Below are 15,575 nucleotides of genomic sequence, written 5' to 3'. Positions count from 1 at the left end.
GCAGTTGGACTTGTTAGTAGATGACGAAGGAGGGACCTGGCAAAACAAAAGAAGTGTGATCAATATCACAGCACTAACACAGTCAGTGACAAGACAGAAAGCAGGTGAAGCCCATTAGAGACCTTTTATGTAAAATACACTCTTCAGAAATCATGGAAGTTTCATCCGTCAAAGGTGAGTCTGTAAAGTAAGTAAAGTAACTAATATTGTAGATTAATTACTCTTTTTTAATGTCTTTCACTTTTTTTCTGTTAGAGCTGAATGCAATGCTCGTGGGATCAACCACCTCCAAAAAATCTGTGGTTGGAAACATCATCCTTGGAAAGGTGTTTGTTCTTAAAGATGTAACACCATGTTGTGAAAGAAGACAGGGAGAAGTGTGCGGGCGAAAGGTCACGTTGGCCAAAGCCCCTGGATGGCTGCCAGGATATGAGCTCTGCAACACACCTGAACTTTTCAAGACAGAAGCGATTCTCAGTGTCACACCTGGACTGCATGGTTTCATCTTGGTGGTTAATGCTAAACTACCATTCAAGAATGTGAACAAGAAGGCAACAAAGGAGCACTTGCAATACTTCTTTGGTGACAGGGTGTGGGACCACACGATAGTGGTCTTCACCCACAGAGGTCAACTCGGCTATACCATTGAGGATTACATCAAGAGGGAAGGGGCACCACTCCAGTCACTTCTGGAGGCCTGTGGTAACAGATATCATGTTCTTTGTGATGATGGCACAGACAACAACAAGAAAGTTGAAGAACTATTCGAGAAGATTGATGCCATGGTGGCTGAAAAACGCTGTTATGAAATCGACATCATTCAGATGCAAATTGCTGAGTCGAAGAGGAAAGAGGTGGACAAAAAAGCTGAAGAGCTGCGTATGCAGACACAACAACAAAGGCACAACCTCAAAAGACTCCTGACAGGTAAGCTGGGTTTGTTTTATTACACAAATGTTTGTTGAAAGAAATAATTCTTGGGTCTTATTTTTGTAGTTTTGGACATCGTTCCTAATGGTAATTGCTGAGATCTGGAAACCTTGCCAAATTAAAAACCCAAAAGGGCAACAAACACCAGTTATCAGACGATTAGACAGGTTGTATACAAACTCATAGGTGAGCTTCACCTGTGTAGAAAAGCAAATAAAGGCAGAAAATAAATTGTGTCCAAAGCTATATGTGGAGTTGAGAAGTGTTCACATATGTGCTGTGTATTACATACCCTTGTTAGCAAAAGAGGGATGAACAAGAACTATTTTTTGAAAGTACCAGACTTCTAATACCTGTGTTGTGACGCAGGGCCAACACTCGACCTGAGAGTCCTGATGCTTGGGTGGGTGTTTTCCGGGAAGAGTGCCACTGGGAACAATCTTTTGAGCACTAAGGAGTTTCAGTCTGGGGAAAGAACGGTGAAAGCTTTGAAGCAAAGTGGCGAGGTGGCTGGAAGACAGGTCGTCATCGTGGACACTCCTGGATGGTGGAAATTCTTCCCAGCAAAGTTTAACCCTTCACTTTTGAAGTCTGAAATTTTAAAAGGGGTTTCTCTGTGTTCACCATCACCAAATGTCATTTTGTTGGCACTGCCACTTGACACATCGTTCACTGAAGAACAAAGAAGAGTCACAGAGGGCAACATGAAGCTACTTGGACCAACAGTGTGGAGACATGTTATTGTGCTGTTTACATACAAAGACGCTTTGGGGGACAAAACTATTGAGCATCACATTGAAAGTGAAGGGAGGCCTCTTCATTGGCTTATTGAGAAATGTGGAAACAGGTATCACGTCTTCAACAACATGAGTGTAGCTGATGATCAGGTAACAGAGCTCCTGGAGAAGATGGAGGAGATGGTGGCAGGAAACAGCTCTTTCTACCTCAGTGCCCACACTGACACAGATGATCCACAACATTGGGAAGACAGAAGTGACACATCAACTGAAAGCAAAGACAAGAACACAGCCAAGGAGATCACAGAACAACTTACCATCGAATGGGATCGTAGGAACTGGGAAAAACAACGTATCCGTGAAGGAAGTATGAAAATACCACCAAAAAGTAAGTATCCAAAGATATTCTGACCATCATCATGATCTGCTTTAGGTTTGTAACATGCAGGGGCTCTCTGAAATAATTTCCTGTTGACCACATAGTGTACTATATTTAGCTCTAAATGGCAATGATTCAAATCATCAGTCAAGAAACTTCTTTAGTTGTATCATTGTATGCAGAACAACATGGGTTAAAAAATGTCAGGCCCTAAACTTTTACAAACCGAGTTGTTTCAAAATTTGCTAACCAGAAAGTTCACTGTGATTGAAACAGAGGCCCTCAGGTTGGAATGTGAGGACACAGAAGGTGATATTACTACAACAGAAACAAATAGAAATGTTACACGTCCACATTCATGATTTATCAACTTCAAGTCACTTCAAGCTGCGGACGGCAGTAGCTCAGTTCACAGAGCTTTGGCTTAGGAACCAGAGGGTGGCTGAGTTAAGTCCAGAATTGACCAAAACATGGAGCTGGTAGCTGGAGGGGTTCTAGTTCACCTCCTGGGCACCCTCCCAGGAAACTTCTACTGTATGTGGCTGCCTATCCTTTGTAGAGCTAACATGATTATTGATGATTTTCCAACCAGTGAGTGCTGAAGGTCAGGAGTCTGATAGGTCAGAAGGGGAGGAAGAAGAAATGGATCACCCACATGAAGATGATCACTCTAAGAGTTTTGGACTTGAAGAAGAAAGTGAAGATGATGCAGGACCAGGACCTCTGAACAGATGGAAGAGACTCCTGGAGAGAGAGTGGAGCAGACGGGAGTGGGCTATGCAACACAGGCATCTCTACAGTCCTTTCTGGCCAGGTGAATAAATCAAACTACTGCTACAATAACTTTTGTCTTGTTCAGTTTTGTATTATTTTTACATCCTGATTGTTGTTTTCTTTCCCCACCATAGCCATCTCTGAGCCAGACAGTGACCTGCTGCAGAAATCCAGAGAAAAAGTATCAAAGTGGCTGAAAACCCAACATGCAACATCTGGATATGGGACAGCCTCTAGCACAAGTGGTACATCGAAGGAAGAGGAGGAAGGAGGACATGGGAGAGCTAGGCAGTTGCCTATGACTCCACCGGCTGGAGGAGCACCAAAGAGGAGAAAGAAAGACATCTCTTGAAAATACACACCTGATAATGTGAGAAGAATACAGTTTGGCTGTAGAAAGACTCATTGTTATATCATTAACCTTGTAAATCCCGGTGCACCCAGCAGGTGTTTTGTGTTTATTACAGCAGCATTTTGCAGATGAACCAGACTTCTACAGTGCTGCTGTTTGTTCAAGACTTCAGCGTCTAAATCCTGTCTAGACTGCAACAGATGTGGACTAATAAGGATATTCTGAAAAATACAATAAGAGACTACGAAATAGGAATCAATATTTCTGGGATGTAGAGGAGTCTAATATAGTTGCTATAAAATGTTACAATGAAAGGACCGAGCACTTCTGTGGGACATTAGTTAACAGCTGCTATAGTTTGCAGCAGTTTACTTTACTGTCCATCAGAAAACTCTATAAAGGTTTGATATGCAGCAGTTAGAGGACATCAGAGCAAACAGCAGAAAACGTTTTCTCCATAAAATATGATCCAGTTTCACCGCGTAATGTTGTAAAGCATTGAGTAATTCTGCACAGACAGACAGCTTTAACAGTGAATCTACTTGTTTACTTTGAAGAAATACTAAATCAACCTTGTGAGTACAAAATTAGTTGGTGAAATTCTAGGTATTCTAACTAATCTCACTATTTTAAAGCTCTTAAAGCTCTAGGAGGTGCACAGACTGCTTACAGTGATGGACAATGTTACTCTCAGGTATCAGTTGTCCCTTCATGTCCTCTGTACTGCACATTGAGCCTTCTGTACAGACCGTCGGTTTGGTGTCACTTTGTTACTTTGTCCCTGAAAGATTTTGTGACCAAAGCAGAAATTAACTTTGATGAAATCACTGCTGCTTGGAAGAAATATTTGTGTTTCTGTATCAGATAGTTTGAAGATGGAGCTTTGATTATTCTGGAATTCAAGAAGACTTTTTTAGTGGAGACATGAAAAATTATCATCAAAATGCTTAAGCACTGTGTCTCATTAATTTGATAACATTATAAGACAAGTTTCTGCTGACATGTTTACTGAGACAATGCAGTAAAGGTGATCAAATATATGCTTTGTACTGTATCATGTTGTGTGTTGTTGTTGCTGCTGCTGCTGTTTTATCTAGATATTTATTATCTTGTTTTGTCTTGTTCATTTATACTATGGGGTTATATGTTGATGTGGTGGAGGCAGTGTTCGATGTGATGTGAAGAGTAGGTTGAATACTGTACACGATAATATCTTCTCCATTTTCTAGGAAATACACCTGTAGAAACCTGGGATGTTGAGCATTTATGATAACTTTGGAAACTTGGGTGTAAATATAAACTGTGAATAAAGGTGTTTTAAAATATGAACAAAAAATAACCACAAATCATAAAAAATATATATACACACATATAAACAAGGTTAATGGTAAAGATCATAAGTTGCTTCATATCTCAATGTGCTTGTTGGTGGTGTGTATGCTTGTGTTGTTTTGTATGTACTGAAAGTCCAACCTTGAAATGTTGTTTTTAAGTGTCATGAGATAACTTTTGTTATGATGTGGCGCTATATAAATAAAATTGAATTGAATTGAATTATGTGTGTCCTTCCCTCATCTACCACAAGATGGTGCTTTGTTACATAGAAAAACAAAACTGTGTCCTGTTCAGTCTCTTTGAATCTTCACACATTAGCAATCACAGCATCAAAACTAGCATTGTATTTTATTTTAATGTATTTTTCATTCTCACAACCCTAATACATGAAGTTTGCCCTGTTACAGACATGCTTGTGCATGTAAATACACGTGGAGTCTCACACTGTCCTCAACTGACAGCCGACCGAACACTGCACCTATTTCCTGAAGGTGCTGCCTTCTAAACAAAAATATCTAATAAATACCAAACTTAAAACTAAAATGCAATAATACATTTTGCGTATGTCACATTTGAAAGAAACAAGAAACCCGGAAATGTGACTCTGAACAGAGTGTGTCACTGATCTAATCTCTTCCACATGAAAATATGCAGTGTGACTTGTTAATATTTGACAAAGAAGGGACAAAGGGCAAAACAAAAGTAGTGTGACTTGTTAATATTTGACGAAGAAGGGACAAAGGGCAAAACAAAAGTAGTGTGATCAGCGCAAACACAGTCACTGACACGACATAAAGCAGGTAAAGGCCATTAGAGACCTTACTGTAAAATACACTCTTCAGAAATCATGGAAGTTTCAACCGTCAAAGGTGAGTCTGTAAAGTAAGTAAAGTAACTAATATATTGTGGATGAATTATTCTTTTTTAATCTTTGTTTCACTTTCTTTCTGTCAGAGCTGAATGTAATACTCGTGGGATCCAACCCCTCCAAAAAATCCCTGGTTGGAAACATCATCTTTGGAAAGGTGTTTGATGTTGGAGATATAACACCATGTTGTGAAAGAAGACAGGGAGAAGTGTGCGGGCGAAAGGTCACGTTGGCCAAAGCCCCTGGATGGCTGCCAGGATATGAGCTCTGCAACACACCTGAACTTTTCAAGACAGAAGCGATTCTCAGTGTCACACCTGGACTGCATGGTTTCATCTTGGTGGTTAATGTTAAACTACCATTCAAGAACGTGAACAAGAAGGCAACAAAGGAGCACTTGCAATACTTCTTTGGTGACAGGGTGTGGGACCACACGATAGTGGTCTTCACCCACAGAGGTCAACTCGGCTATACCATTGAGGATTACATCAAGAGGGAAGGGGCACCACTCCAGTCACTTCTGGAGGCCTGTGGTAACAGATACCATGTTCTTTGTGATGATGGTACAGACAACAATAAGAAAGTCGAAGAACTGTTTGAGAAGATTGATGCCATGGTGGCTGAAAACCGTTGCTATGAAATCGACATCATTCAGATGCAAAATGCTGAGTCAAAGAGGAAAGAAGTGGAGAAAAAAGCTGAAGAGCTGCGTATGCACACACAACAACAAAGGCAAAACCTCAGAAGACTCCTGACAGGTAAGCTGGGTTTGTTTTATTATACAAATGTTTGTTGAGTTCTGGGGTCTTATTTTTGTAGTTTTGGACATTGTTCCTAATGGTAATTGCTGAGATCTGGAAACCTTGCCAAATTAAAAACTCAAAAGGGCAACAAACAGTTATCAGACAGTTAGACAGGTTGTAAACAAACTCATAGGTGAGCTTCACCTGTGTAGAAAAGCAAATAAAGGCAAAAAATAAATTGTGTCCAAAGCTATATGTGGAGTTGAGAAGTGTTCACATATATGCTGGGTACTACATACCTTTGTTAGCAAAAGAGGGATGAACAAGAACTGTTGTTCGAAAGTACTAAATATCTAATACCTGTGTTGTTACACAGGGCCAACACTCGACCTGAGAGTCCTGATGCTTGGGTGGGTGTTTTCCGGGAAGAGTGCCACTGGAAACAATCTTTTGCACACTAAGGAGTTTCAGTCTGGGGAAAGAACGGTGAAAGCTTTAAAGCAAAGTGGCGAGGTGGCTGGAAGACAGGTCGTCATCGTGGACACTCCTGGATGGTGGAAATTCTTCCCAGCAAAGTTTAACCCTTCATTTGTGAAGTCTGAAATTTTAAAAGGGGTTTCTCTGTGTTCACCATCACCAAATGTCATTTTGTTGGCAATGTCACTTGAAACATCGTTCACTGAAGAACAAAGAAGAGTCACAGAGGACAACATGAAGGTACTTGGACCAACAGTGTGGAGACATGTTATTGTGCTGTTTACAGTCGGGGACGTTTTGGGGGACAAAACTATTGAGCAGTACATTGAAAGTGAAGGGAGGCCTCTTCGTTGGCTTATTGAGAAATGTGGAAACAGGTATCACGTCCTCAACAACATGAGTGCAGATGATGATCAGGTAACAGAGCTCCTGGAGAAGATGGAGGAGATGGTGGCAAGAAACAGCTCTTTCTACCTCAGTGCTCACACTGACACAGATGATCCACAACATTGGGAAGACAGAAGTGACACATCAACTGAAAACAAAGACAAGAACACAGCCAAGGAGATCACAGAACAACTTACGATCGAATGGGATCGTAGGAACTGGGAAAAACAACGTATCCGTGAAGGAAGTATGAGTCAACCCCCAGACAGTAAGTATCCACAGATATTCTGACCATCATCATGATCTGCTTTAGGTTTGTAACATGAACAGGTCCAGAATTAACCAAAACATGGAGCTGGTAGCTGGAGGGGTTCTAGTTCACCTCCTGGGCACCCTCCCAGGGAACTTCTACTGTATGTGGCTGCCTATCCTTTGTAGAGCTAACATGATTATTGATGATTTTCCAACCAGTGAGTGCTGAAGGTCAGGAGTCTGACAGGTCAGAAGGGGAGGAAGAAGAAATGGAGCACCCACATGAAGATGATCACTTTAAGAGTTTTGGACTTGAAGAAGAAAGTGAAGATGATGCAGGACCAGGACCTCTGAACAGATGGAAGAGACTCCTGGAGAGAGAGTGGAGCAGACGGGAGTATTCCATGCAACGCAGACATCTCTACAGTCCTCTCTGCCCAGGTGAATAAATCAAACTACAGCTACAATAACTTTTGTCTTGTTCAGTTTTGTAATATTTTTACATTCTGATTGTTTTTGTTTTCTTTCCCCACCATAGCCATCTCTGAGCCAGACAGTGACCGGCTGCAGAAATCAAGAGAAAAAGTATCAAAGTGGCTGAAAACCCAACATGCAACATCTGGATATGCAACAGCCTCTAACACAAGCGGGATATCGAAGGAAGAGGAGGAAGGAGGACATGCGGAGCTAGTTAGTTGCCTATGACTCCACTGGCTGGAGGAGCACCAAAGAGGAGAAAGAAAGAAATCTGTTAAAAAGAATGAAGAAATTACCTTCTTACTGAAATAAATTCAGCCCGTCATATGTCTGCATCAGGCTGTTCAAAAAAACTGCCCACTCTGCTCCAAACACCTGATAATGAGAGAAGACCGGTAGGCTGTAAGTGAATTCAGGTGAATCCAGAAGATGTTTTGTTCTTATTACTGCAGCATTTTGTCGATAAACCTGACCTCTACAGTGCTGCTGTTTGCTGAAAACGTCAGCATTGTGTTCACACTGAGGTAAATATCTGCCTCAATCTGTACATTCTGTCTAAATTCTGCCTAAATCTATAATATAAGAACAATTTACCTGAAAGTTTTCCTGCTTCTCGCTTCACTAAAGTGAAAACTGGGAAGTAAGACTCGTTCCATCTTCCAGAAATATACCTGCAGAAACCTGGGATGTTTCACATTCTAAAAATTATATATACTTATAAATAAGATTAATGGTAAGGATCATAGATTGCTTCATTTTGTATATGCTGAAAAAAAGGTACTTTCTCTATGCAAATGTCATAACCATGTCATGTCTAACCAGTTTTAACAGACAACATCACATCTCGATTGATTTTAGGATTTTACTGATCACTTTAAAAGCCTGCAGAGGTCTGGCTCCTAAATATATTGCTGGCATGCTAACCCACTATGAGCCAGTTCGCAGCCTCAGATCCTCGGGCGGGTCACTTCTGGTTGTTCCAGGGTCGAGGTTAAAAACTAGAGGTGATCGCACCTTTTTGATCAGGGCCCCTCGACTCTGAAGCGACCTACTCGAGGAGATAAGTCTCGCTGAATCGGTGAATTCTTTTAGATCACTCATTTTTACAGACTTACCTTTTTGTCTTTTCATCTATTCATTTTCTATGTTTATTAATTGTCCTTTTATCATTTATTTTATTATCTTTGAATCTGTAATTATGTAGTGTCACACGTTCTTACACTGTGTTGCCTTCTGTTGGGTCTACTGCTCTGTAAAGCATTTTGTAATAAAGCTGGATCAAATGTTCAATTGCAGCGTTTTCTTTTCTTACTTACATATTTCATGCCTACAGTTCGGCTACAGTCACAGAGTGATATCTGCAGGTAGTTCATTAAGTGGCTGGTTAGCTGTCATAGTTCAAATCAGTGTGTAAACAATCTTGAAGTGTCTTCACATCGAAGGTTGGAGGAGTGTGTGGCAGGAATTTGCCCACTTAAGGTCTTTAAGAAAGCTACAGAAATCTGTAAACTTAAAGATTATTTGGACAGTCAACAGTTTCCACACTTTTATCTCCCTTAAATAAATTTTTTGATATAATTTATCAATTTATCAATTAATTAATACTATCAATTAATCCCTGCTCTGACTATTTACCATTTATTTCAAGCAGGTGCAATGATGATGCAAAGCCATGACTGCTTACAGGTTGTTATTGTCACGTCCTGATGAATGAACCAACACATAAAGATGCAGACAGGACACACATATGAGTGTCCTTCCCTTCATCTACCACAAGGTGGTGCCATCTAATGAGGAAAGACGAGTTGAAGCAGAGCAGGTTTGCTCAGAGCTTGTACACCACAGTGACAGCTCAAGGCTTCACCTGGAAGAAGAAAAACACAATCATGTTCAGTTGCTGGGAGTGCTGTTGTAATACATTTATTAAAAATACCTGGTAAATTTCCCTACTTGAGTTTTGTTGAGCAATTAATGCAAATCCAGTGTATTATTAACTTTTCATCTGGATGTATTTTTTAGTCATATTTGTAAAAGAAAAACAACAGACTCATGTTTAATGCTAGCAGTAGAACAGTTGTGCCATTGCTTGACAAATTGTAACTTTTATGGGCTTCATTGATTTAATCCCTCTTCATTTAATTATGATAACACCAACAGATCCCACAAAAGGGAAAAGAAGGGTCTTCAAATATGGGAAAAGTTCAGATTAATGTTTCATTATCGACTTTGGTGTAAGAAGAAAAAGAATCAGGAGAAGTAAACAGCAAAATATGAAGACTTTACATGAGAACAGGATATTATTTTATTAGTGAATGTGTTGATACTGTTGCAAAAGTCTAATTAGAGATGGGGGCTGCAAATTATCATCAGTTAGACCCCTTTTATACAACTGTTACATTACTTGTTATAATTGAATGAATTGCTCATTATCCCCTAATTTTTGGGGATTGTTTTTATCTTGTGCTCATTATCCCCTAATTTTTGGGGATTGTTTTTATCTTGTGCTGCACTAAGAACTCTTGTTGTAAAGTCGCCGAGCTATTGCAATCCCAAAAAAAAAAAGAGCAACAAACGATTGCGGCTGAACGATTGACACACAGTACAACGACAAACTGACGCTGAAACCAAGAAACACAGGAACTAAATATAACAAATGAAGGCAGGATAAGGAGAGGTGAAACTAAGTGGAACAGACAATCAATGTCACAACAAAGTGATATGTTGGTGTTCTTGTTTTTGTCTCCCATTACCCATCTGTGTGTGTCTATATAGGTTCTGTGTCTCCCTTTGTCCTGTGACAAAGTGTTTTTATAGTAGTGGTTTAAGTTAATGTTTTGTAGCGTTTTGATTTTTTCTCCTTGAGAGTGATTTTGATTTAGATAATTTTTCATAATAGAGTTTATATAGTTTATAGAGTTTTTCCTCCTTATAAGAGTGTTTTTTGTTTACTTTATTTTGGCCTTGTTTTCCCATCTGGGAGACTCCTTTAGGTCAGTTTTCATAGCCTTTTGTTTCAGATCACTCTGTCGAGAGGTTTGTTTGTGTCCAATAAATCTGCTCACTGACACCTCAGCTTCTGAGTCCTGTTTTGAGTTCTGGCCTGACAATCAAAAGTGATGGGAAATCCAACAAAGGCAAAAAGTTACAGACACGATGAGAGGACAGAATAATAAAATAGAAATAGGTAACACCAAACAATAAACCTTGACAGTATGAGATGTTTCAATTTGTTAAAAAAAAATACACACTGATGAACAGAGGAGGTTGTGTTTCATACACTAGTCCCAGATGAAGCACCACTGTATGAACTCCTCCATATGAAAAACTTGTAAAGCAACGTCATGTCACCTTCTCTTTAAATCAACTTTTGTCATTGTTAGACGTCACTGTCAACTCTGCGTTAGCTCCATTTGACTAATCGATGAATTCATTGTGGAAAAAAATGGTAAAATTATAAAAGTGTAATATTGTAAATACACATTTGTGTCAGATTTGATCAGTTGAGCTTTGCAGTGAAGTCATTTTAAGAGATCAGAGAAAAAATGAAAATATGGAAACATTTGAAACACGTCTGCACTTTATTGTGAAAATACCAGAACAGACACTACATGACAACAGAATATTATGATGATGACATTCAGTTGCACCGATCTCTGCTGCAGCATCTGGCACTTGATACACCTGGACGGTTCATCAGCATGCACTCACGTGATCCCATGCAACCCTTGAAGTACCTGGTGGCTGAGAAAACATGGGAAAGTTTATTATTTTTCTCATGGTGGCTGCTCACTTTATTGTAACCAACACTTTTGCCAGTGAAGACTTACTGGATCCAGCATAAATGATGACGCTGGCACAGACTTTGTTGGAACCCCAGCAGGTCTCCACACGGGTTGGACATCTCCGCAGGCCTCCACAGTTACACTTCAACGCTTCACCTGGAAAAGAAAGACACATTCTTCATCAAACTTACTCTTTAATTTCATTTCAATCAAGGGAAAACAGAGTTTAGATCTGCAGGTTAACTCACTCTGGCTGACAGCCACTAATACAAGAAGAGCAAGAATCACAGTCTTCATGTTTTCACAATGTCTCTGCACACAAGTCTCTGTATTAAGAAAGGTGGAGATCAGACACCACATTGTTATAATAAAAGATCAGAAAACTTTTGTAAAGTACATATTTTAAAACTTAAAGATAACCAACCTGAATGAACCCGATGAACTGTCCTCGTGGAGCACTGATACTCTGACACTCTGGCTTCCTTTTTATGCAGCTTTGTTGCCCAAATTTTACAGTTGGTGGTAGCAGTTAGTGTTGCATATTTGGTTGCTTCACCTGGAAGAAGAAAAACACAATCATGTTCGGTTAGTGTTTCACTAACTGGCCTCTGCTCAAAACAGACACATTTTAAACATGCAGTAACTCGCCCTGGCTGACATGTTTTCACAATGCCTCGTGCATGGTGGAGGATCAAAACAAACTAAAAATGTAATAAAGAACATTTATATAATATCTTAGTAGTACAATCAAATTCAATTTAAATAAAGCAAGAGAAATCAAATGCCTTATTTTGCTTGGAGTATTCTTGTAATACATTTATTAAAAACACCTGGTAAATTGCCCTACTTGAGTTTTTATTTGGATTTGTTGAGCAATTAATGCAAATCCAGTGTATTATTAGGCCAGACATGTATGCTGAGAAAACGTAATATGACCTCACTGATTCACTGGGGTATTTTTTAGTCATATTTGTAAAAGAAAAACAACAGACTCATGTTTAATGCTAGCAGTAGAGCAGTTGTGCCATTGCCTGACAAATTGTAACTTTTATGGGCTTCATTGATTTAATCCCTCCTCATTTAATTACAATAACACTAAGAGATCCCCCAAAAGAGAAAATAAAGGTCTTCAAATATGGGAAAAGTTCAGATTAATGTTTCATTATCGACTTTGGTGTAAGAAGAAAAAGAATCAGGAGAAGTAAACTGCAAAATGTGAAGACTTTACATGAGAACAGGATATTATTTTATTAGTGAATGTGTTGATACTGTTGTAAAAGTCTAATTAGAGATGGGGGCTGCAAATTAGCTTCAGTTAGACCCTTTTTATACAACTGTTACATTACTTGTTATAATTAAATGAATTGCTCATTATCCCCTAATTTTGGGGGGGTTATGTCTTATGTTTTTATCTTGTGCTGCACTAAGAATCTTGTTGTAAAGTCGCTGAGATTCTTTTTGCGTCACATTTGTGCAAGCAAGGTAACTGAAGAGGAAGAGCCCACATGCAGATGCTGAAGGAGGCAGAGCTTTTGCAATCCCAAAAAAAAGAGCAACAAATGATTGCGGCTGAACGATTGACACACAGTACAACGACAAACCGACGCTGAAACCAAGAAACACAGGAACTAAATATAACAAGTGAAGGCAGGATAAGGAGAGGTGAAACTAAGTGGAACAGACAATCAAAAGTGATGGGAAATCCAACAAAGGCACAAAGTCACAGACACGATGAGAGGACAGAATAATAAAATAGAAACAGGTAACACCAAACAATAAACCTTGACAGTATGAGATGGTTCGACTGTTTCAATTTGTTAAAAAAATACACACTGATGAACAGAGGAGGTTGTGTTTCATACACTAGTCCCAGATGAAGCACCACTGTATGAACTCCTCCATATGAAAAACTCAGTCAGCTTGTAAAGCAACGTCATGTCGCCTTCTCTTTAAATCAACTTTTGTCATTGTTAGACGTCACTGTCAACTCTGCGTTAGCTCCATTTGACTAATCGATGAACTCATTGTGGAAAAAAATGGTCAAATTATAAAAGTGTAATATTGTAAATACACATTTGTGCTAGATTTGATCAGTTGAGCTTTGCAGTGAAGCCATTTTAAGAGATCAGAGAAAAAATGAAAATATGGAAACATTTGAAACACGTCTGCACTTTATTGTGAAAATACCAGAACAGACACTACATGACAACAGAACATTATGATGATGACATTCATTTACGGGTTGCACTGATCAGTCTTGCAGCATCTGGCAGTTGATGCACCTTGGCGATTCATCAGAACGCAGTCACGTAATGGCATGCAACCCTTGAAGAAGCTGGGATCTGGGAAAACATGGGAAAGTTTATTATTTTTCTTGTGGTGGCTGCTCACTTTATTGTAACCAACACTTTTGCCAGTGAAGACTTACTGGATGCACTAGAAAAGGTGACACTGCCACAGACTTCGTTTTCATTATAGCAGGTCTCCACAGGTTTTGGACACCCCCGCAGGCCTGCACAGTTACACTTCAACGCTTCAGCTGGAAAAGAAAAACACATTCTTCATCAAACTTACTCTTTAATTTCATTTTAATCAAGGGAAAACAGAGTTTAGATCTGCAGGGTAACTCACTCTGGCTGACAGCCATTAATACAAGAAGAGCAAGAATCACAGTCTTCATGTTTTCACAATGTCTCTGCACACAAGTCTCTGTATTAAGAAAGGTGGAGATCAGACACCACATTGTTATAATAAAAGATCAGAAAACTTTTATAAAGTACATATTTAAAAACTTAAAGATAACCAACCTGAATGAACCCGATGAACTGTCCTTGTGGAGCACTGATACTCTGACACTCTGGCTTCCTTTTTATAGAGCTTTGTTGCCCAATCTTTACATTAGTGTTGCATATTTGGTCTATTTTAAACTTTTGCAATTCTGGGTTTTCTTCACAGAGTGACTAATCGGGCAGACATGGACGTTGGGAAATCACACACTTGACTTACAGAAAATTCACCTTTGAACTGTACAGTAGGTCAATCATTAGCATGACAAATACTGACACCATAAGCACAGAAACAAAACACATCAAGACGACTAATGAGAGTGTTTTTAATGTTGGAAACTTTTAGTAATGTGCTAGTAAGATGCAATATTTAAACGTTTGTTTTGTAAAGTAAACAATCTTTGACGTATTTCTTGCTTTCAAAGGGGGCCATGAAACGATAACAAGCTGAAAACGTGAATAAAGAAATCAAACATTTTGAATGAAATGTGCATTAAAATAAAGATTTAAAGTGCTAGAATTCATGAATAAAGCTGCCGCTTCTTGTCTGAGCTGCCTCGTCTACAAACACACGACAGATTCTGTACGTTCTGTTATAAAAATTAGGATTGTACTGGGCTGCAGATGTTTTAACTCTTAGAGAGAGTGTATGTGGGTTTTGTCTTTTTGTTTACTTTGTGTATTTCGCTTATCTAGCATGTGTTTGTTGAAGCTGCCTGGGAAAGGAAATTTTAAAAATGTTCAAGGACATGAGAAACAGACTAAAGGAAGTGTCATTTTGGACAAGAAACATAATGTTCATTACTAAGGGGAAAACCAAAAAAGGAAATCGTTAGTGGGAAGATGTTCGAGACAGCCCATTTTGAATGAATTGTATAAAAATTACCTGACAGAGCTCCACAGGGAGCCTTTTTCTCTGTAACCCTCTTGTGTGTTGCACTGTTAAACGCTCCTTCTTGTACAAGAATATTAAATTCAACTTAAACTTTGATACTTTGAATCCAGTCCTCCTTATTCAAAGGTTCTTCTTAAAAAATTCTCATGACACGTTCTCTTACGTAATCAGATTGAGATTCAGGACAGATCAGCCCAAATTAAAAAAAAAAAAGGGATAAACCGAAAGTGTTGACCAAAAGCTCACTGAATCCGCAGACACTAATGAAAGAAACAACAGCTGCGAATCCTCTTTTTTTTGTAGTGTATTTGGGTTATATTAATAGTTTAATTAAATAAATACTCTTGGGGTAAACTAAAGTTTCAAATTTTTAATCATGTTTTTATCTATTTTTTGTACTC

At 39.0% G+C, this 15,575-nt stretch overlaps 3 protein-coding genes across 5 annotated transcripts; 2 read left to right on the top strand and 1 right to left on the bottom strand.

Moving 5' to 3' along the window:
• Window positions 1–69: 69 nt before the first annotated feature.
• LOC109139844 (GTPase IMAP family member 8-like) lies at window positions 70–4,450 on the top strand. Its single transcript, XM_027289294.1, has 5 exons — window positions 70–174; window positions 256–927; window positions 1,300–2,055; window positions 2,639–2,860; window positions 2,955–4,450. The coding sequence occupies exons 1-5, from the start codon at window positions 153–155 to the stop codon at window positions 3,170–3,172; spliced, it is 1,890 nt and encodes a 629-aa protein (XP_027145095.1). The 5' UTR covers window positions 70–152; the 3' UTR covers window positions 3,173–4,450.
• An 812-nt stretch (window positions 4,451–5,262) lies between these two features.
• On the top strand, window positions 5,263–9,001 carry LOC104924142 (GTPase IMAP family member 8). Its single transcript, XM_027289296.1, has 5 exons — window positions 5,263–5,376; window positions 5,462–6,133; window positions 6,495–7,250; window positions 7,454–7,675; window positions 7,773–9,001. The coding sequence occupies exons 1-5, from the start codon at window positions 5,355–5,357 to the stop codon at window positions 7,937–7,939; spliced, it is 1,839 nt and encodes a 612-aa protein (XP_027145097.1). The 5' UTR covers window positions 5,263–5,354; the 3' UTR covers window positions 7,940–9,001.
• Window positions 9,002–11,266: 2,265 nt separating this feature from the next.
• Window positions 11,267–14,392, bottom strand: LOC113747831 (neurotoxin 3FTx-RI). 3 transcript variants are annotated; one of them, XM_027289131.1, is made up of 4 exons: window positions 14,301–14,365; window positions 11,742–11,819; window positions 11,539–11,649; window positions 11,267–11,452 (listed from the first exon to the last, which is right to left on the bottom strand). In XM_027289131.1, exons 2-4 carry the CDS (start codon window positions 11,788–11,790, stop codon window positions 11,349–11,351), a joined length of 264 nt encoding a protein of 87 aa, XP_027144932.1. In that variant the 5' UTR covers window positions 11,791–11,819; window positions 14,301–14,365; the 3' UTR covers window positions 11,267–11,348. The 3 variants fall into 3 exon arrangements, with proteins under 3 accessions (XP_027144932.1, XP_027144931.1, XP_027144930.1); XM_027289130.1 differs by lacking the exon at window positions 14,301–14,365 and adding an exon at window positions 11,918–12,049; XM_027289129.1 differs by lacking the exons at window positions 11,267–11,452; window positions 11,539–11,649; window positions 11,742–11,819 and adding exons at window positions 13,643–13,835; window positions 13,922–14,032; window positions 14,125–14,202 and having other exon boundaries at window positions 14,301–14,392.
• Window positions 14,393–15,575: the final 1,183 nt, after the last annotated feature.

This window comes from Larimichthys crocea, chromosome XVI, assembly GCF_000972845.2.
Source record: "Larimichthys crocea isolate SSNF chromosome XVI, L_crocea_2.0, whole genome shotgun sequence".
NCBI lineage: Eukaryota > Metazoa > Chordata > Actinopteri > Sciaenidae > Larimichthys > Larimichthys crocea.
This window is presented reverse-complemented; position numbering and strand designations above follow the sequence as displayed.